The following is a 23,220-nucleotide window of genomic DNA, read 5'->3' as shown; positions in this document are numbered from 1 at the left end:
CCTGGGATGTATTTTGGAGAAACAGGACAGAAATACTTCATACTACTATCAGAGGAAATTACTGGGGCCAGGATATTTTTTTATTGTAGTGCCCCCCCCCCCCCCCAAAATCAGGGACTTTTTCCCAGTAAAGATTTGCCCAATACTGAAGCTGTTGTATTTTGGTACAAGGTGATTTCTCCCCTCCCCAACTCAAGGCTCTTAATTTCTTTCTGCAAATTGGATTTTACCCAATGATGTTATTTCTGCCTTATCTATTATTGGTATGAATTTCATTTTATTTCCTTTTATTTGCACTGGAATCTCTTCTGGAGATAGTTTTTAGAATATTAAAAGATTTGGTTTGTGGATTTTTAACCACATAAAACACTGTCCTTTGGCTATGGTAAATTTTCACTTGTGGAAGAATGATTTAAGATAATGACTTGCAGTTCTACTCAAGAAGTACAAATTGTTTGACAGTTTTTACTGTAGTATATAACAGCTGCCAGTAAGCTGTAAGCATCGGAAAATACAAGAAGAATCTTTTGGGGAGAAGGAAATTGATGTGATGAGTCCAATTATTACTGGACCAGCTCAGGCAATTGTTCAAGAAGAAAGGTTACTCAGCAAGACAGGGGGAAGCTGAAATGGTGCAATTTCATTGGCTTAAAGCAATAAAATCCTGCAGTTTTAGCTAATGAAAGCCAGATCACAGAAATGGCAAACTGTTGTCCTGGCAGAAATTTGTCCTCCGCTGCCAGATTGGGCACTTTATAACTGTAAAAATGCTGCTTGACCTCTGTGATATTCAGAGTTCAAATTATGCATACTGCTACCATTATATGTAACACAGGAGTGTTGGACTAATTAGTTCATAAAGCAACCCTTGAAAGACTCAGCTGGTGATTCTGTTCCAGAATTTTTCAAATTTCAAAATCTTATTTTATGCAAATAATTCTGGAGCACCCGGACATATTTTTTAGCTTTTGGGGTCCCCTCCCCCCAAACTGAAAAGAAAAATACTCTTTTTAACATTGTAGGAAAGGAAACTTTAGAAGTGACATAATGCCAAAGGAGTTATTTGAGAAAATGCTACCTCGGAAACGCTGATTGCCCCAACACTAGGAAAATGGTCAAAGCCATAAATGCCAAGGTCTTTTTTATTTCACTTTGGAAGTAACTATCTTTCAAAGCGCAACAGCTGGACTATTTAATACAATCTGGTGAATCAGAGTATAATTCTTCACTGTGCTCTCTGCAGGGGGCTTGCATTAGTGGATGGCAGCAATCCAAGGGCTGATGCACAGCCAAAGAGTGGGAAGCCTGTGTCATTTACAATAAAAATGGGTAACAGAGCAATCATATTTATCACCTTCAAGGACAGAAAAATAGGATACTAAAGTCTGTCAATAAAACATAGTTTAATGGCAAAATCCAGTGATTAAGATGTTGTATGTTCCAGCACAAAATAAGAAATTGCCACTCAGGGTTCCTTTGGTGCTTTCCTGAACTCAAGCCCTCCCTGCCTTTTTAAAGACAACTGCTGTTATTTACAGTGCAATATTGTTATGAAAAATCACAAAATCTCTCTCATGAGTTATACTGCTGACTTACTATGCTGTATCCTGAGCTGGAATTTGGTACAGTAACATCACAAGGCAAGAACAGATTTTTGAAATGTGTCTAAATGGGTACAGTCCACTGAAAGCCCCCCCCAGTTGCTCATGTAGCTTTATTTCCATGAACAGAATTTCAACAAAACTGTGCCATGGTTCATTGTACTCAGGCCTCAATTCATTATAGATCAGTTTCAGTGGCAACTTTTCTCTTCTACTCTAGAATAAGCATCAGCACAAAGTAAAATGATTTGTTAAAAGCTCCTTGTGGCATCTGTATTTAATTGTACGGTGGAAGAGGAGAAAGACAATTTCTTTTATTTTTAATACTTTGCAGTACATTGCTATAAATGACCACACTGGCATTTTCTGACATCGGGACCTGTAAAATCAATTTGTATGGAACAGCATTTAACTATTATTCATGATGACAGATCCTTAAGTGACAGAGAGTGTTACTTTCTAGCTTTTTGCAAGCTCCCTAATAAGAACACTGCTCTGGGAGTCAACCTGCAAATTTATAGTTGTGGAAATAGCTATTTAAAACAAAGCAAATATTTGTGGAGAGGGCACATGTAATCTACCTGTACATAATAGAACTACCAAATATGCATTTTCCAGAGCAGCTAAATGCTATTAACCTATGACCTGAAATCTAAATACATATTTAACAAGATAAAAGACTAACGAATCTATGACTTATTCTGGAAGCCCATGCACATATTTCAGTAATAATTAAAACCAAGCAAAATGTCACACTCAAAATACAACCACGTGTTATACTGTATAAAAGACAACACATTAAAAAGAAAAAGAAAAGTGATAATAGAATACTCTACCTGCCTGTCAAGTACAAGGGGTCACTGGGCCACAGTTTTTTTATGAGCCAAATAATTAATCCAAGCACCATGAACAATGGAATAAACTAAGGCATGGATATCTGTGCCTTGGATTTTTGTGTGTTTAAATCATCTTGATTTTGGTATTGCTCTTACTTTATTACCATCTGAAAACAAAATATTTTTATGGATGATTAATTATCCAAAATATGAGCCAGTTTTCTACACAGATATTAGCTTTCCTAATTTGCAGATGTAACAAAAGCAGAATGGTGCAATCTCCTTCTGTCTGAAGTTTATGGTAAATTTCCTTTGGCTCTTAAAGGTCTGAAGTCTAGAGTGAGCAATCATTGGCAATTTGCCACAATTTGACCGTCTCTGAGCCATTAGGCCAAGGAGAAGTCTTTTTTCCAACCAAACATGAACTAGAAATCAAATTTCCCTCCACTGCTGTAGACTGTATCCTTAAGACACTATTCTTTAAAGCAAACTGGAAAATACAATGGGTCCCTGGAATCTGCTGGGGTTTGGTTCCAGAACCCCATGGAAACCAAAATCCGTGGATGCTCATGTCTCATTAAATTTTCAGAGCAAAAATTGTGATCACACTGTCAGGCTTTATGAACGATTTAGTGACATTTTAGCCACAGTAAGCTTCCATAGAGTTGGAAGAGACCACAAGGGCCATCAAGTCCAAACCCCTGCCATGCAGGAATACACACAGAAAGCACCCCCCACAGATGGCCATCCAGCCTCTGTTTAAAAACTTCCAAAGGAGAAGTCTCCACCACACTCTGAGAGAGTGTGTTCCTCTGTAGAACAGCTCTTACTGTCAAGACATTCTTCCTAGTATTGAGGAGGAATATTTTTTTCTGTAGTTTGCACCCACTGATCCATGTCCTGTTCTCTGGAGCAGCAAAAACAAGCTTGATCCATCCACAACATGACACCCATTCAAATACTTAAACAGGACTATCATATCACACCTTAAATGTTAACCTTCTCTTCTCCAGGCTAAATATACCCAGTTCTCTAATTTGTTCCTCATAAGGAATGGTTTTCAGACCTATGGTCTACCCTCATAAGATTGTTATGAGAGTAAAGTGTAAAGGATGAGAGCTACCATATATACTCAACTATAAGTCGACCTCATGTATAAGTCTAGGGGAGATTTGAGTGCCAAAATTATGGATTTTGATATGACCTTTGCATAAGTCGAGGGTAAAACTTAGGGGCATATAACAAAGGAGCTAAAGGATGAAGCAAAGCAAAACAATGTCAAAGAACTTCCAAAATTCCAGCAGGCATAACTCTTTGTGCTTACTCTTAAGGTTGGATGGATGAGAGAGTAGAGGGGTTAGTGCTTCCAGGACAGATTATACTCTTGCCTTTCACCAGAGGATGGTTCCTTCTTTTAAATAAGAGTTAAGATATAGTACTTACATTGACCCATGGATAACAACTTAGGTTTTTTGGGTCAATTTTTTGACTTAAATTTCTAGACTTATACATGAGTATATACATTATATATGCTACTTTGTACTAGGTGAGGGAACAATGGGATATAAATGTAATAACAAAAATAATACCTATATTAACACTACTGATAATAGTAACAATAATGCCTTCAAGCCACACATGAAGCTGTCATTCCTGGCAATTCCTAGTTTGCACTGCTAGATCCAAGTAACTACATTTGCATAACACTTATGTATGGTATTATATGAGAAAATAATTAAGCCATAATTCCAGTGGTGCCTATTGTGCAGAAAGCTACTCTATGATCCAGTTTTAGCACTTGAAGGGGGTTCAAGCTTTGAAAGCCTCCATTTTGAGAAGCTATCATAATTGGAACTATCATCCTGTGAAAAAGAAAGTGTGTCAAGAAGGTGCTGAAGTTGTCCAATTATAAGCCACGTTTCTCATGTCACTACAAACACCTGTCACCTCCCTTTTGGCAGTTCACAAGGCGTTTATTTTTAAAAAGAAGATCCTTAACTTCCAGAACATCCTGTTGTTCTTTCCCATTTGTTGCTAAAGCTTAATTGTCCATGTACAAACTGCACATAAAAAACCTTTGTGTTTGTGTCTTTCTCAGGCCGAGCTGTTTCCTGCAGTGTCAGTAGACAATTCAATGGTGCTAAGATTACAGCCGAGGGAAGGAGAGAAAATCCTTTAATTGTATAAAATCATCAGATTAAGCTTTCCCCTCTATGCTGCTTGTTCTGCTAGCTGAATTCTCTACTAGGTGTTTACTAAGTACTGAGAAGGCACTAAGGACAAGAAGAAAAAGCTCAGAAGACTAGGACACACCTTCCCTTTCAACATACATCTATCTCAGGAACATCAGGAACTGTCTTGGTTTCCTAATGAACAAAAATCACCACCTAGTTACTCTGGAGAAGATGCTAAATGAGATTCCTACTGTGTTAAATATTTGGGAACAACAACTGGATTAGATGTCACTTACTGAATGCAATTTAGCCTCCATCTGCTTACATTTTTCTTAGGTCTTTTCGGCTGCAAACTACTTCCTCTGAAGACTGGGTTCAACACTGAAGCTCGAGTCACTTCTATGTTAGTTTCTAATGCATATTCAGACAACTCATGCAAACTTAATCTTAAACTACAGAGTACAATCTACTGAATGGATAACCAGAAAAATAATGAAGAAAACAGAGGGTACTGAGGCTAATTTATAAAGAAGTGTAATATGCAAGACCATGGAACTGTTTATAAGACACAGAAATGGAGAAAGGCAAATTAACCTTCCACACTTTTTGGTTCATGAATGGATTAGCAAGTGATTCAGCCTTTTCCTTAAACTGAACATATTTTAAAATCCTGTTCTGGATAATTAAGAATAACCATGACTGATGCTCTCATCAAATCAGCACAGAAGCCTTACATCCTTGCCAGATGCCTAAAGATATAGCACAATGACAAGGACACTAAATAAACTGGCCCTGAGGGGAACAGACGGTGATGTAGCAAATGAATTTATCACGCCTCATGCTTACAAAGCAACAGACAATTTCTGACTCACCACTTCCATTAAGAAGGAAGTTGACTTAATTGCCATGTCTAGTTGTCACCTGGGATGGAACAAGAGCAGTTGCTCCCCACTTCTGTTATCTTAGAGATTTCTCAGAATATGGGTCCCACAGAATGATGATTAGACATGGAATGCTTATTTCAGGTCAATTATTTTACCTTTTTAGAAATGTTCTTTCATATTATATCCAAAAAAGAGTTCAGTGGAATGTGAACACTTCCTTTTGTTTAACCTTTACTTTGCTTCTGTTTTCTGAACAATGTCACTCTCAAATACAAAAATTCCAAACATTTGAAGCACTTTGATTATAGTTGTATCCACTGACTCATTTCTAGTGTTCTTCCCAAAACTCTCTGGATAAGGTGCTGCCACTTCTTGGGACAACAAGGTATTTCCAAAACAAAATTCCCAAGCTAAATGGAACTGATATTGAACTCACTGATATATCTGAGGAGATGGGTCGTAATGCAGGAACGTTGTGGTAAAATGCATCTGTTAGTCTTAAATGTGCCACAAGACTCGTTTTAAAAAAAAAAATCCTTCCCGCTCTTCTTTTTGTCTTTCCCATATTGAAACTAGGAATAAAGAAACTGTTCATCTTTGACTTTATGCCAGTCTTTCTGAAATGGTTGCATGCTGCTCTCTAATCAATTTCATGCTGTAATTCCATGCTTTAACATATTAACCTGACTGCTCTTGTTGGGCTTAAGCATACATAAGTGAGCAAAAGAACTGCCATTAAATCTGGCTAGTATCTTTAGCTTTTGGTTATTCATTGCATATTTTAGTCACACCAAATTAGAAAATGAACCTTATCCCATCTTCATCTAACACCACACTAGACCTTTCATTGAACACATATGCTCAAACCCAACTGCTAGTTCCAGTTAGAGCAGACCCAATAAATTTTATGAAATTTATGCATAGTGATTTGCCATTCATCAGTGTATTCAACAGGTCATCACTAGCTGAGGACAGCAACTGGATTTCAGCCATAGTTTGGTCTGGGCTAATTAATAATAATAATAATAATAATAATAATAATAATAATTGCAGTTTTCTGTGAAAACTGGTCGAGATTTAGAGTATGGCATGTTGGGTAGGGGCCCAACCTATCTGCTGTGGCTCTGATGGATATATCCCCACCCACACACACAAATCTGAGAACTGGTACAGGAAGGAAACAATAGCACCAACATCAGCTTTGTAGGGTAGGATCACAATGCAGGAAAAAAGGATTAAAGAAAAGAAATGTATTTTCATCTTACCACAATTCAGCTGTGATTGATCCCATCAGATGTCATTTAAAGTTCAAGAACCACATTCTCTGTGTATAACATAATGTGTAATTTGGCCTTTATCTTCATACTACAAGGATTAGCCTTATTATTTTCATAGTGATACAATTACATCACTGTGATGGTGGTTTTGCTTGTTTTTTGGTTTTATTTGTTATAGCTGTTTGTTTTTTCAAAGGACAGCATACAATTATATGCGTCTAATGCCTTGAAGCTGGTCATTTTACACAAATATCAAGTATACTGCCCAAATGGTGCAGTGATACTCATATAATGAAAGCATCCTTCTCCAGTGAACCAAGTGTAAATCAAGTTAAAGCAAGCCATATCATGCTATTCTTTCTTCACATTGAGTAAATTCTAGAAGTAAAGTTTTCCTTTGCTCAAAGCATCCTTAATATCAAATGGGCAGGTTCTACCACCCCCAACTCTTACATTTTAATTGTTTTGCATTCTAGATGACAAATTCTTAGCTGCTCCAAAAGGTTATGCAGAGCTCATTCTCTTTTTTATAGAATCATAGAGTTTGAAGAAACCACAAGGGTAATGCAGTGCAACCCCCTGCCATGTAGGAACACACAGTTAAAGCACTCCCGAAAGATGGCCATCCAACCTCTGTTTAAAAACCTCCACTTCCCATTTCTATGTGTAGTTGTGAAAGCTGGACAGTGAAGAAAGCTCATAAGAAAAGAATCAACTAATTTGAGATATGGTGCTGGAGAAGAGTTTTGCAGATATTGTAGGCTGCTAAAAGGACAAACAAATGGGTCCTACCGCAAATAAGACCTGAAATCTCCCTAGAAGCCATGGTGATTAAAGTGAAACTGATGTATTTTGGTCATATCATGGGAATATATGACTCGCTCGAAAAGACAATAATGCTTAATAATGTAGAAGGCAGTAGGAAAAGAGGAAGACCACATTCCAGATGGATAGATTCAATCAAGAAAGCCATGACCATGTCTCTGCAAGACCTGAGCAGGGTGGTTGAAGGTAGGGGGACTTGGACATCTCTCATTCATAAGTTCACCGTAAATTGATAACTTCTAATACTTTTTTATGTTGAGATGTGTTGAGTAGTTGTCCCAGGCCTGTAGTATTAAGATGTCATCTGTGTCTGATCATTGGCTGATCTAGCTTAGTAGTAAAGAGAGTACTGAAAAGCATGTTGAAAAGCAAAAAACAGCAAGGAAACAACATTCATGTGCTCTGAGATGGTCAACTGTTTATTATGGTTTTAAAAAACAACAATGCCCAATGCGATTTGGCTTCAATAAGAAAAGGATTTCTTCAGGGGGCTTCAAAAGAAATCACTGGAGCTGAAAACTCTCCAAAACTCTCCAAAACACAGGACCATAGAGTATATAATACCGAATAAACAGTTGACCATATCAGACCATGTGGAGCTTGTCTCCTCACTGTTTTCATCTAGCTTAGTACTTTTCCATCATGGATCAACTGTTATACTCCATGGTCTCAGAGAAATATTATGCTCATCCTTGCTGATTGGATTCTCTGGACTGCAGAGCCCAGACCAAGGACATAGACCAGGGGGAAAAACAGAAGTATCCCCCACTGCCCTCAGGAGAGCCCCCATCACAGCAGGGCTCATAATCAGTGGCATGTTACTGTCAGATTCCTGGGCTTGGCCCAGATCCTCCTGTTTTCATGGATCATCTCCAAACAGGAGATAAGTGTGCAAATTCTCTAGTTTTGGATACTCAGCTCCAGGCAAGAGGAAAGGGCTATGTAAAAATTACCTATTCATCTAAAAGAGCAGTACCTTACTACAGTTTGCAAGCTTTAGTGATTCGTGGCTGTGACTTGCAAAGACATTCTGGGCAGTGTATTTACTTCCTTCTTCTCCATCATTATGGCTTCAGGGCTTGCTCTCTGTACTCTGCATCCACCTTCTGCTAGAACCAAGAAGGCTAGATTAAATATTTTTTATCTCGTCTTCCTAAAAAAGTGAAGAAGAAGAATCTCCTCATCTGGTAACAGCTCCTTTAACTAGGATTTCTGTCTTAATTTCCAAAAAGAAATCTGTGTGTGTGTGTGTGTTTCAGCAAAATGGTTGGTACTTAATGCATAATGTTTAATGACATCACCAGGGGCTGTCTGTAGGTCACAGGTTTTGGCCCAGAAACCTCAGCATCTGAGTCAATCTTGAATTGGCATGCAACCCTACCACATGCACATTCCCACAAATGTCTGCACCTTCCCTGATGTGGAAAGAGGAACTGGGGAAGACAATGGTGGTTGTGACCAAGAGAGAGGGAGATTTTTCTTTCCCAGTTCTGTATGGGATCCACTAGAGTGGCTACCATGACTCTGTTCTTCATCCTTTACTCTTCCTCCTTCCGTGGCAGGCATGCAAGAAGATGGGAAGGAGGAAGAAGGCAGTGTTCACAGACTCTGATTGGCTACCAGACCAGGAGCATTGCCTCAACTATACCAGATGTGAATCTGGTCAGGGGGACTAAACCTGAAATATTTTATATATCATGTTTGTACCTTTTTGTTAAGCTGCTGCTCCCCTTATAGTCCTCAGTGAGTGGTACTCATAATAAACAGTGGACAAATTACCCTGGGTAGACTTTATCCAGGAGCCAGTAAAGCCTTATGACAAGGGTTGCTGTAAGATGGAGTTGACTTGAAGCACATAGCAAGAAGACATTGTTCAAAATACCAAAATTATGAGCCATTCTGCCTCTAGACAGAAGTGATGTTTAAGGTACAATCCAATATAGCATTCCTACCAGAACTACAGAATATGATCTACTTTGGGGAATCCACTGATAGTTTTCATTACTGATTTTCTGGTGTATACCACACCAAAACTACAGCATAATCTTTTAAAAAGCATGGACAATGACACTGGTATTACTTTTTTTTTAAAGGATATAAAATGTTTTAAAAATGATGTCTTTTTTGGTTGCTGCTGAATAGACAGGCTGCATAATAAACAGAGCTTCACATATGCTTTTTACAGCACATAACAACTATGATGGTCGACACAAGATCCTTTTCATGGTCAATTCACCACACATTCTGGGAGACCTTGGGCCTGCATTTATTTCATTTCCTTCCTTGCAAATGCAATTTCCACTTAGTTTACTAGAATAAAAGATAGATAAAAAAGGTAGCACGGGTAGCAGAATCTTTTGATTAACATTATTCATTCAAATAGGTGGAAATCCACAGATGAACAATATGTTAGGTTTAAACCCCAGCAGTCCTAATCTCTGAACTACACTGCCTTTGTATTTTACTAGTAGTTAAAAAAAATCAGCCATGATCTCAAATTAAAAAAAAATAGTCAGAAAAAAAGTAAAGGTAATCTTTTGACTGAGCAGGTTTCAAAGAGGATACACAATACAATTAGAAACAAATATTTTCTTTCAACATGCCAGTTTAGACAGAATTAAATAAAATTCATAAATGTTGGAGAAGGATGAAATAATTTTTTATTTTCTACAAATGATAAAAGCAGAAGAAAATAAATCACTAAAATAGATGTGAATTAAATTCTACTTCATTTGCTAAGATTTACCCCTTTGAACTATGAGATGTAAACCTTTGAGAATAGGTATTCCTTTTCTCCACAGACAGAACAGGAAATCAGAGGTTTAATTAACCATGATTATAACATTTTGCTGATCTGATTTGTCTCACCTATTTCCTTTTTTCTTTAAGTAATAAAACTGCCTGACATCCTAGAAAGAGGACAAAATGAAAGCTTAAGAACAGTTTTTTCTTTAAAGCTGGGAATTGTTAGAAAACAAACTGACCCTCAACCGGATCTGTCTGAAGTGTGTATTTCTGAAGCAGGATTAAGTCTTTGATGATTAAACAGCACTTTGAAAGAAAATGTACAGTCAAGGCAGGTAATACCTTGGCAAACCGAACTGAGAAACAGCCAAACAGATGGATGCTTCGAAGTGTCAAATCTCAACACCCTCAACTAACTGAGCATTCTGTTTTGTACTGATTAAAAACTGCATCTACCATTGCATCTTACGTGAAGAAAATGTACAGCTTCTTGGCCGACATATTATGATTAACAACCAGATATATTGTCACTAGCAGCACAATCCTGTTACTGAAGTCTGAGCAGTCAACATATCCAGCACCCTGCTGGGTTCTTGGAAACTTCCACTGATTATCATTTCTTACTCCAGCAACTCGGTTTATGGAGTGTTTCTTGTGAGTTGGTGGTTCGCAGGGCTTCAGATCAGTGATTTTTAATCTTTTCTTTACCAGGGACCCCCTTTAAATATATTTTGTTGTCACAGACCCACCAAAAGTTAGCTCAAGATTTAAAACTCTGACAATGAAGAATAAGAGAATGTGTGTATACAAAAGACTTAAAAACTGGGTACTAAGAAGAGGTAGCACATTATTTTGTCTGATGATATAAAAAGTGATGTACACGTTTTCTGTCTTTGCAAGTTTGTGATGCCAAATACCTTTTTCATCTTAACTACATGGAACCCAGGTTTATATTTCACATGTCAACAACACTGAACACCAATTTATTACATTACACACAATACAATACAAACTGTAAGTGCGCCCGCATCATATTCGGGCACACTTTACGCGGCTTTCAGCATATGCTGAAAGTCGCACAGGCAGAAGGGGCAGCTTGTCCCATAGGGTATAATGGGGTGTGTGCCCATGGGGCGTGTGCACACCACCGCAACACTGCACCGCCGCGTGCACAAGCCCCATTCATTTAAATGTGGCTTGAGCATAGGAATTTGCTTTACGTGGAGGAGTCTGGAACGGATCCCCTGCGTAAAGTAAGGGCGCACTGTATTAGAAAATGATTAGCTTACAGGTTGAGGAAGGAAAAAGAAAACAAATATTACTGAATAATGTGACAAAGAGGAAATGTTTGTAGATTATGAGAAGATCCTGAAGATATTTCACAGATACTATGGAGACTTTTTTAAAAAAAAGAATGTAGTCCTGATGAAGAAGGACAAATATTTAAACAAAAAAGAATTACCACAGATATCATAAGAGCAACAACATTTCTTTAATACCCACATCTCAATAGAAAAAAGTATTAGAAGTGATCAAGAGAGTTAAGCCAAATAAAGCCTCAAAACCAGACAGTTTTCCAGTACCCTATAATAAGAATTTGGAAGAAGAATTATGTTCTTGCAGAAATTAGTTAATTTTAAGCTCCCAGATTCTGGAGTCCTAGGCTACAATAACCCTTTTACCAAAAGAAGGCAATAGACACAACCAGAATTAACAATTATAGATGCATGTATTCATAAAATAATGATGATAAAATCTTTGCTTTGCTCTTGGTGGAAATTTTGCAAAAAAAATAAATGAAGATCAAACTGGCTTTCTTAATAACAATTAAGAAATAATTTGAGATGTGTTCTAGATATAATAGAGCATAATGTAATAATAAGAAGGCAGCTCTCATCTTTATTGATGCTGAAAAGGCATTTGACAATTTAAATTGGGACTTTTTATTTGCAGTTTTGGAGAAGATGGAATTTGGTAGCAATGTTGACACTTGGCCAAAAGCAATTTATAAATCTCAACTGGCTACTTCTAATTACTAGTGAGTTAACAAGCATTTGCAAAATATAAAAAGATGCCAGATAAGGTTGCCCATTCTCTCCTTTATTATTTATTTTAACTTTAGAAGTTTAATGAGAGCAATAAGAAAATGAGAGAAAGTTGAAGTCTGAAGGTGAACAAAGAATAATATAAAATGAGTGTTTGCAGATAACCTATTCATAGTTTTTGAAGATCTCTTGGAAAATAAAGAAGAGATTAAATTTGTTGGAAGATTTTGGATGAGTTGCAGCACCTAAACAAAAAAAGAGACAAAAATGCTAACAAAGAATTTAAAGGAATAAGATAAAAGTGAAAATAGAGAAATTATCTGCATTGCAAGTTGTGAAGGAACACAAGTAATTATTTAGAAATATTTAGAATGTTCCAACATCTGGGTCTCTTTATGACTGCCATTATGATGGTCATTCCCACAGCCCAGATATGCTCCTTCTTCAGACTAATATTATCCAATGAGGTAAACAACCAAACAGGACAAGAGTTTAGAAACAATTGATTATCTGCCAATATATTTTCTTTGTTTTCTGATATCTGACCATTCCTTGTTTCTTTTCTTTTTTCTTTTTGGTGATGCCTCCAATATGGATGATTCTTTTAGAATAACATTTTCCAAGTAGATCTGAATTTTAAGAAGGGGAAACACACACGATCCCCTGTACAGAGGAAGGGCAGAAGTAAAAGGCAAATGGAGAAGAGAAAGAGAAGGTATTGAATTTGTTAGCTATACAGAACGTTTCTTCTGTGGGATCTGACCATTTGTATGAGTGTTTTGTCTATGTTTATGCTCTAATCATGTATCTGTAAAGTGCAGTGGGAAGTAAATAGTGTCTGAGCTGTTTTTCCTCCAGTTTTTCACCATCACCAAACACTCATGTTCCATGAGTCATGTATGTGTGTGCCTGTCAACTTATGGTACTTAAATATTTATACCCTGCTCTTCAGCCAAGGCTATCATGGTGACTCCATGAATTTCATAAGATTTTCTTATGCAAGATATACTGAGGTGGTTTTGTCAGTTTCATCTTCTGAAATTTAGGTCCAGTACAGAGCGGTGCTTTGCACTGGCCTTGGGCTGAAAGTAGGGCTCAGGAGAGCGGAGCATCCACACACTCCCAAGCCTTACCACACTGTCCGGGTGCCATCTTGGCGTCCGCCTGTTCAGACGGCGTATGCAACAATTATGTGCTTCATGCGTCGTGTCCAAACAGCACACAAGGGACTTCACCGTGCCACTGCAGGACGCTAATGGCGCCTCAACAGTGGCAGAAAAAGGAGCTATGTTTCACGGCTCCTTTTTCTAGGAGCCACAATTCAGGGGAGAAAGGGGCAGCCTCTGTCCAACCCTTTCCCCCAGTCTGTACAGGCCCATAGCCCGCAGCACCTGGTATTAATTGGTGCTCTCCCATCCAAGTACTAATCAGGGCGAATCCTGCTTAGCTTCCAAGATGATATGGGATTTAGTGCCTTTAGGGTATTTAAGCCGTCCATGAGCTATACCTGCCCCTTTTGTTTGAGACTGAGACTGAGATTGTAGTTTTGTGAGACATTTAGCCTTCTTTGTCAGAGAACTATGCAACAAACTACAGTCCCCAGAATTCCATAACATTGAGCCATGGCAGTTAAAGTGGTGTCAAACTAGATTATTTCTGCAGTGCGGATGCAGCCAGTGTGAATGACCAAAAGGCAAAAAAGGCTGTTTGAAGCACAAAAAGGCTATTATCCCAACCCACAATAGCATTGAATTGGACAACAACATCCCCCGGAGGCTCCTGGGCATGACCACTTTTAAACTGAATTTTATTTTCTGCAATTGAGAGGCTCTGAGATTGTACTCCACCCAGCTGCCTGTATTGCTCCTTTATTGTAAATAAAGAAAATAATACAAAGACTTGTTTAAGAGAAAGCAATTCTGGACAACACTTTCCACTGCCCAAACTGCTCACAATGTGTGGAAATGGAGAAATGCAACACACAGCAACTGTAGAGAGCTATGAATTTATGTTTGAAAGAACGGTTTAAAAAAAGGGAGCAACAGACCCAAGAAGGCTATTTTCCTGGTCAGAAAGTGTGTAAGGCCTTAGAGAGCCAATGGCAGCTGAGGGAAAAAGCAGCAGCAGGGACTAATGATTTTGCTCTGTGTAAAGCAGCATCATGTTTAGTGCAGGCTTGTACTATTTAGTTCAAGCTGAACAGATTAATTAAATAGAAGAACATGACTTGTCCTACCTGACCACAGGCCTTCCCCCTAAATTGCCAATATCCCCTCAATCCTGCATTTGGATAGGGACCATCATGTAGTAAATAAGAGCATTTAACCATTTGCTCTGCTGTGGTCTCCTATTCAGATCAGGTAGCCTATCAATACTCCAATAATTTCTAAATGTGATCTTTGTTTGCAATGCAAATTTCAGTTATGGGTCTCTTGACTGGGACTGCAGGTTGTGTGTGTGTATGGGGGGGGGATAAAGAGATAAAACCCTCCTACTCCCCACATTGCAATCCCAATCTGAATTAGGGCACTGTGGGGCTAGACAGATGGGCAAAAAGGGGTGGTGAGACACTGCCTCGCATGGAGGTTGCAGCAACCGAATACTATGGCCTCCAGGAGGCATGCCAAGATGGCACATGGGGTGAGCAGTAGGGTTGCTGAGCGTATAAACGCTCAGCCCCTGTGCACCCCTAGTTCGGACCCAGGCCAGCACAAAGCGCTCATCTGTCAAGCTGCTGTGTTGGCAATTTGTGTATGTGACCCTGCACTCGAGGGCAATTATGGATGCATACAGTTTTGGCCTTTAAGAGAGTTTATTATATTTCCTAAGATTGACTGTTATCTTTGAAATCCTCACCATTTATAAGACACTTTAGGTTGTAAAGTATTTTTACCATTCTCATCTTGTCTTAACAATTGTCCTGTGTCAAAAGGCACAAATTCAGATCTCAGTGAACTAAGAACTTCCTTTGTAAACAGGTTGTTTGCAAAGGATATTTTAGCTTGTTATTTTCACTTCCAATAGATAAATGCTACATTTATTTTTAGACAGTTGCAATCCCTGTCAAAGCAAAAGGTGCAAAAGTGATTCAACAGAGGCAAATGATAATCAACCATATGTAACTATAACCTACCACAATGGGCCAATTCACACTTCATCCAGATGACAAGTAAAACTACAAAGTGTGAAAGCAAAAGCTGACTTTATGGAGCTACACAGTAGAAATGTGCCAGGGAAATATTTGTGGTTATAGCTTCCTTGTGTTTGTCTTTCATGTTTATAGGTATAGGAATCTCCTTCACACTTCACAGCATTCAGTGTGGTTAAATGACATTGTACATCCATGCAACAATTATGCTTGATGCCACATTCAATGTGAATGTTAAGAGATGCTACCCATCTCAGGGTAAATTTACTTTTCCTAAGGAGTACTAGGTAAAACCTTTGTGCCATCTTTTAGAGCATTTGTTGTATGTGTAGTTCTGGACTTAGCTGTTTAGTGCTCCACAGTATGCAGATAGGGTGAAAAGATTTAGCATACTAATTTTAGATATCCGGTGTACATCTGTGAAAGAAAGTCCTGTAAACCCAGAGATGCAAGGAACAGCAACTGGCAGAAAGGAGTAATCAGTCCACACATCAAGCCTGTTTTTTAGGGAATGCCGAATCAGACCCTAGTAGATCAGATTTAGCTGCTAGCAGGCTGGCAGAAGAAAGTTTCGTCTCACCCTCCACACCGATCCTCCAGGCTCCTGAAAATGCTACACCATAAGAGACTAATAAATAGGGTGAAAGTAACAGCATATATAGGAAACCGCTGTTTAACTCCACTCCATGTATGTCACTGCTCAATAAATGGAATTGATAAAGATTTAAATGACTTTTGACTCTTGCAAAGGATAGAGTGCAAGAATTTCAAACCTCCTACTATGAGAAGCCAAACCAACAAACATTAGTACTTACTCAATGGAAACCTTGGAACTTGCGCTCTTGATCATTTTAGGACAGTGTACATCTGGAGAAGAACTGGAACTGAATTCTACCACTGCAGCTTTCTTGTTCAAGGTGGACTGTGTTCCACTGGGACCCAACAGTGGCATGGACTTGGATTCAGAGGTAGTCAAGAATCCAGTTGGACCTAATACCAAGAGAGTTTCACCATTATTGTATATGCTGAAACTGAAATTAGTCCAAAGAAATTTTGGTTATATTCATATAAACAATTATATGTTCAAGAGTGTGCACTGTAAATTTTCCCTTTCACATGCTTCTTTCAAGATTCTCTTGTTGAGCTATCTGAATGAGATCATCAGAAAATAATTACAATATTACAACTATTCTTACAAGTGATGGGAATAAATAAGAATCTATTTCATTTGTTTACATGCCTGCTTTCAGAGTAAAGCTGTCCCAAAATGGTTCACTGAAACAATTACAACAAAACATAACTGAAATAATCCCATTAATTAATGAGACAAAAATCAGCAGCTTAAAAACAATATGCTGTTTATAGTCAAATAAAACAGATTAAAAAACAAAACAAAACAGCAATAGTTTAACTAATAAGCATCAGTCATGCACCTTAGCTTAAAACAGATGGAAACACAAAGGTTTTAAGACCATCTTGAAAGCTAAAAAGGCTGACATAAAAGTTGTTATTTAAGTTAAATACCACTGACATTAATACACTGACTAATTATTAATGTTCACATTTAAAAAAAAATTTCCACATTTTCGTCATTTTAACTGATGTTCAGAAAAATAAAACTAATGTACTAGCAGCATTTAAAGCAGGGGTAGGCAACCTTTTTGAGCCGGGGCCCGGGTTGCTGTCCCTCAGACAACTGGGGGGCCGAAGCCAAAAAATAAATAATTAAATAATTTTTTAAAAAAAATTAAATATATAAACAAACCAGGACAAATGTAGGACAAAATTTTCAAATGGAAGACACTTTTTTTTTAAAAAATGGAGGACACACAAAAAAATTTGCTGATTTTTAAAAAAATGTTAATATAAATGCATGTTTCTGAGATTTCTATAGACAATTGTCCCCCAAAGGCCCCGGTGGCAATCGGCGGCAGGACCAGGCTGGGGCCGGTCCCAAGGCCTTGCCGGGCCGCATCCGGCCCGCAGGTTGCCTACCCCTGATTTAAAGTAACAAATTAATTTTATAATTGAATAAGGTAACATTAATTAAACATTAATTAAAATAACTAACATTAAACATTAATTAAATAACAAATTAGCATTAATGGTAATGAATTAGTCCCTACACTACAGTTTCTAAGCTCAAATGTATACCAATTGGAATGAAGTTCCACAAATATGTGCCCATCACTGCAAAAGCGCATTCTCTGACGCTAGGCAATTGAACAGAACTCATTAAATGTGGGATTGCAAGCTGGGCCTCCAAGACCCATCTTCAGGCCTGGATACTTTTGTATGGGCACAAGTGGTTCTTCTCATTACCTGATACTAAACAGTTAAGGCTTGAAAGGTCCATCATCGTAAAGGTCATCATCATTATCAACAACACGATAATAACATGCAGCTTTTAGGACACCTGTTTGTCATTGTGACTAGGACAACCAGGTGTTAATTTATGAACCAACTGGGGAGAGAACATATCAGCTGAAAAATCACAATGGCTTTAGTATTAGTGTCTGAACATCCTAGCAGAAGGTTGCCTGTTCTGGCTTTACTGAACAATACTGACAGTTTTAGAGTGTAGCGACATATTATGAAAATGTGGATCAGCTGGAAAAACAATCTGAGCTCCCACAATTAATGAGGTTTGAAGTGTTAAAAGTTTCAAAAGGAAAGAAATTAGGCCTTTGGAACAGCACTGAGAAAATAATACAATTTATCTGTAGGATCTGAAAAGAGCAAAGTAACCTACTGCTACTATCTTGATCAGTTGTCACTTTTCTCAAGCGTAGAATTCTTTCTAATTCTGTTTCGTTACTGTATGTGTCTAAGGATTTTAGACTTCTTGAACTTGCAGATGTACTGAGTGTTTCCTGAAATAAAAGTTGTTCATAAAAAAGTCATCAAGATGATAGACAAAATTGTTTTGATCATAAAATAAAATTTGTCTTATTGCATGTAATCCAAGCTCAATTATTACAATGCATTGGGCATTTACAGTGCACCCACATCATACGTGGCTTTCAGCATACACTGAAAGCTGCACCGGAAAAAGCTCTGGTACTCCCTGGAAGAAGTAATGAGGCGTGTGCCAATGGTGTGTGTGCCGCACCGCACCATGGGCATGAATCCCACTATTTCTAATGGGGCTCCAGCATACGTGGGATTTCCCTTACATGGGGAGAGGGGGGCGGAACGTATCCCCTGCGTAAGGAACGGGTCCACTGTACATGGGTTTCCCCTGAAGACTATTGAGAAATTCCAGTTCCTTGGAACTGCCTATTGAGAACACAAAATCATTGTTAATTGGCTCAGTGGCATCACTGGGAGATACAGGGGGTGTGGATCACACGATGTGACACTTTAAGGGAGGTGTCACCATTGCTCTTCAAAAATCCCCTTTTTTGGCAGAAATGGGCTGTGGCGTTGGCCTGAGTGCCATTAAAATGTGGAAGAGATGAGGTGAGGCTCATTGGGAGGAGAAAGAAAAGGCCTCAGGTGCTTTATAAATTAAATTAATTTTTAATGTTTTATAAAAAAATTAAAATTTATTTTTTTAAAAAATAATTATTTTAACAATTTCTTTAAAAACATCACCTTTTACCAAATTTTCACTTCAAACCTATGAAACTATGTATATGTAAATACATTGAGGCAGTACCTGTGATATTGTAATTTAAAAGTATAATTTTAATTTTTCTAGTTTTTTTAGGTCACAATGATTACCATGACATTCAGTGATATGCAGGAATTACAATTAATGAGTACCATGTCCAAAAAAACATTTCTAAGGATTCCACATAGTGTGGGATTGGAGGAGATCAAAGGGGATTGTGAGACCATCCTCTAGGATTGGGTGATGCCAATCCTAGTTACGCCACTAAATTGGCTTCCAGTTTGTTTCCAAGATCAGTTTTTGAGCTTTGAATCTTGGCTTTGGGGATATGAAGATTATTCAAACAATTTCTATTCAAAAATTAGCTGTCATGAGATTTTGTTTTTGTCTCTGCACAAAAGCAAAAGGATAGCTTCTTTTTTTCCTTTTATGCACCCCCCCAAAAAAAAACCCTTTGTTGTGTGCAAAATACATTGCTTTTGCACATCTTTTTCATACCAAACTCTGTATTTTGCAGAAAACAAACGGTTTTTGGTTTTACTTTTTTGAGGGGGACATCAAATCCAGAATATGAAAAAAAAAATGCACAAAGATGTTACCCAACTGGAATATGATTTTTTTTTCATTCTTGCATGCAATAATGAAACAATCAAAGATTTATATTCTTTTTGTGTATTAGGATATCTGTAGAACTTCCAGCTTCAATATGGGCCTGTCCATTTGTTCAGGTCTTTATTGGAATCCATCCACTTGGTATCCTTAGGAGATTGCCTTCCTGGCAGTGGTGACCTACTGTAGAATATTTTCCTCACAAGAAAGTGCCTAGTCATTATTTTGTTAAGTTTTTAGATATTGACACCCAAATCCATCTCCCAGGCTCTCCTGAATATGTACAAAGGCTTCACCATCATCACCATTGTATCATGTATGTTGTTGTTGTTGTTGTATGACTTCAAAGCATTTTTTACTTTGCCATAACTATAACTGAATGGTGAACCTATCATGGGATTTTCTTAGCAAGATTTGTTGGGGGGGGGGGGGGGGGTTTGCCATTGCCTTCTTCCAAAACTGAGAGTGTGTGACTTGCCCAAGGTCACTTAGTGGTTTTCCATGGCTGAGCGGGGATTCAAACTGTGGTCCCCAAAGTTGGAGTCCAACACTTAAACCACAATACTGTCTTGGTCCAGGTTTCAGAGGGAGAGAAGAAATGCTGGACCTGATTCACTTCCTCACCACCATTCCCTTCTCCTTTTGTGTTGTGTCTTTTTAGATTGTAAGCCTGAGGGCGGGGAACCGTCTTATTAAAAATAAAAATTGTAAGCTGCTGTGATAGCCTTTAGGGCTGAAGGGCAGGGTATAAATACAACAACAACAACAACAACAACAACACAACATACTGCATTGGTTCTCTATGACATTTGTACAGAAAGCCATAACAAAGTAATGACAGACAAGTTTCCTAGCAGGGCCTCCAAATGCCTGGGTTTGACCTTAGTGAGGACATGAAGGCCCCAAGAAAAATGTTTTTGTGGGTTTTTCGGGTGATGTGGCCATGTTCTAGAATAAATTATTCATGATGTTTCACTGGCATCTGTGGCTGGCATCCTCAGAGAATGGTGGCATGGAAGTGAGTGTCTCTCATTTTCCTTGATTCATGTTTGAATTTGGTGGTCCCTATGTAGACTTGTCCACAGCTGCATGGTATGTGGTAAATTCCTGCAGCCGCAAGAGGGTCCCTCCTGTCCTTCACTGAGCGAAGCATTTGCTGGATTTTCTTAGTTGGTTTATAGATCATCTAGGGGTTGTGTTTTCTCACCAGTTTCCCTATTCTGTCTGTGACTCCTTTGATGTATACTAAAAGTACCTTCCCTTTGGGTAGTTATTTGTCTTCAGTCCTCTGGGTTTTTCTGGGTCTGGCAGCCCTTCTGATGTCTGAGCTGGAGTAACTATTAGCCTGTAGAGACCAGTCTAGGTGCTGCAATTCATCTTCCAGGAAATGGAGTTCACAAAATCTTTTGGCCCGGTCTACCAATGTTTTTTATTGTGCTTCTTTTTTGGAGTTCTCGTGTAGGTATCTGTCCATATTTGTAGGTTTTCTGTATACTGTGTAGCCCAAACGTTGGTTCAGGTTGTGGATGACCAGGACATCCAAGAATGGCAATGTTCCTTCCTTTTCTTTTTTCATTGTGAATTGGATGTTCGGGTGGATGTTGTTCAGATGGTTCAGAAACACAGTCAGATCTTCTTCTCCATGGCTCCATATGGTGAACGTGTCATCCACATATCAGAACCCTGTTATGGGCTTTTTGGGTGCTGTAAATATTGCCATTCGGTTTACACACTGTACACACTGAACATGCACATTATTTATTTAGTGTACACTGGTGGTACTAAATAAATAAATAATAGCAATAGTAAATTACATGATGTTTGGTAGGTTCTTCACACTTTATCCCCTTTGAGGATTCCTCTTCCTGCCATGGAACTGTATTCCTTAGCCTGCACATGGTATACCTTGATTCTGCCCAAGCCATCCTGAAAATGATGATTATGAAGCCCATAATTCTTAAAATTGGCACATCTTGAAAGACTTTAGAAAAACAGCACTTAATTTGCAATGTTTCCCTCAATTAAGTTAAATCCTGCATTTTGTTAGTATTCTGAATTTAACAGAGCAGTCATATTATTAACAAGTAACTCCTAGTTATTGTGCTCATGCTACGGATCTAGTGGCAAAGCTTGTTTTACATGAAGTGTGAAATGGAACAAATTAATATCACTTTGTTTACCACAATTATATGAAGGCCTACATGAAATGCATAATTAGCACAGTAACAATATGCATATAAGTATTTAGCTTTATGCCTCCCAACCCTATTTTTCTGTCTCACTGTGCTAATGACTAGCCTTGCTAACACACCAGAAGTTGGTTTTCTAAAGTGCTCCTTTTAGTTCTATTAGAGAAAAGATTTGCAAGGCGGAAGTTAGATCCTAATATAGCAGGTACCGAGGCTCCTATTCAGTCCAAGGACTTGGCTGAGATCTTTGGAAGGAAAGGAGGCATTCACAATATATTTTATAATTGCTCATATGAGCTCACAAAATTACACAAGAGCAATACCCACAAGAACATTCTGAATATCTGTCTGCATCCATACAGAATGCTTTTCATTGAAGATGCAAGGAAAACAAGTGTTATAGAGGGCTGTTGTTTTTCTTCTTACCAGAATTCCCTTTAGCTCTTTCATTGCACTCTCAGAGGCTTTGGGCACTTCTGGCTGTAATTAAAAACAAAACACTCATCTAGGTAATTTGATTTTGCAGATGCTAAATAATGCATTCAAGAGTGTGCAAGAGCAAAACCACATTCTCTAGGAAAATTATAAGGAGTGAGATTCCACAAGGGAGACTTTATCTGAAGTACACTAGACTGGATTGCAGTAATACAAACTGGATGAACCTTAATAGTATAAAAAGGTATGGGGAATGTAAAGAGTGTGTGTGTGTGTGTGTGTGTGTGTGTGTGTAGAACGAAATGCCTAGAATCTCTCTGGCTGTCTCTGCACTGCAGAAATAATCCAGTTTGATACCACTTTAACTATAATAATTCAGTACTATTCTGGGAGTTGTAATTTCATGAGATATTTAGCCTTCTCTGTCAGAGAGCTCTAGTGCCCCAACAAATTACAATTCTCAGAATTCCACAGATTGACCCATGACAGCAAAAGTGATGTCAAACCAGATTATTACTGCAGTGCAGAGGCAGCCTTTGATTTTAAAAATTAAAAAAAAAAAAAAACAAGAAAGAAGAAAGAAGGAGAAGATGTGGGGAGAGTAATCTTAAAACCTGGTCATATAAGATTGCATTAACTGTATAAAGCCATGTTGTCCTGGGAGTTGCAATTCAAAACCAATTTTTTTAGACTGCTCCCCCCTTCCACTAAGCTAATTTACTTCATTTTTAGTCAGTCAACCTATGATTGATTCATATGATACTGCCTAAACTTAAGAAACACGAGGATTACTCCTACCAAAAGATTGTTCCACTGTTGCCTGTAATAGGGACTTG

General features: G+C 38.2%; 1 protein-coding gene across 1 annotated transcript in view; it reads right to left on the bottom strand.

The window, feature by feature from the left end:
• Positions 1 to 23,220, bottom strand: part of SHTN1 (shootin 1) — a 144,018-nt gene that overhangs the window by 11,832 nt on the left and 108,966 nt on the right. Inside the window, exons 14-16 of the mRNA XM_042457032.1 lie at positions 22,376 to 22,429; positions 18,288 to 18,408; positions 16,351 to 16,525 (exon numbers count right to left, since the gene is read on the bottom strand). Of these exons, the coding sequence (XP_042312966.1) occupies positions 16,351 to 16,525; positions 18,288 to 18,408; positions 22,376 to 22,429 (350 nt within the window). The remainder of the gene's footprint in view (positions 1 to 16,350; positions 16,526 to 18,287; positions 18,409 to 22,375; positions 22,430 to 23,220) is intronic.

Source organism: Sceloporus undulatus, chromosome 3 (genome assembly GCF_019175285.1).
Source record: "Sceloporus undulatus isolate JIND9_A2432 ecotype Alabama chromosome 3, SceUnd_v1.1, whole genome shotgun sequence".
In the NCBI taxonomy this organism is placed as follows: Eukaryota; Metazoa; Chordata; class Lepidosauria; order Squamata; family Phrynosomatidae; genus Sceloporus; species Sceloporus undulatus.
This window is presented reverse-complemented; position numbering and strand designations above follow the sequence as displayed.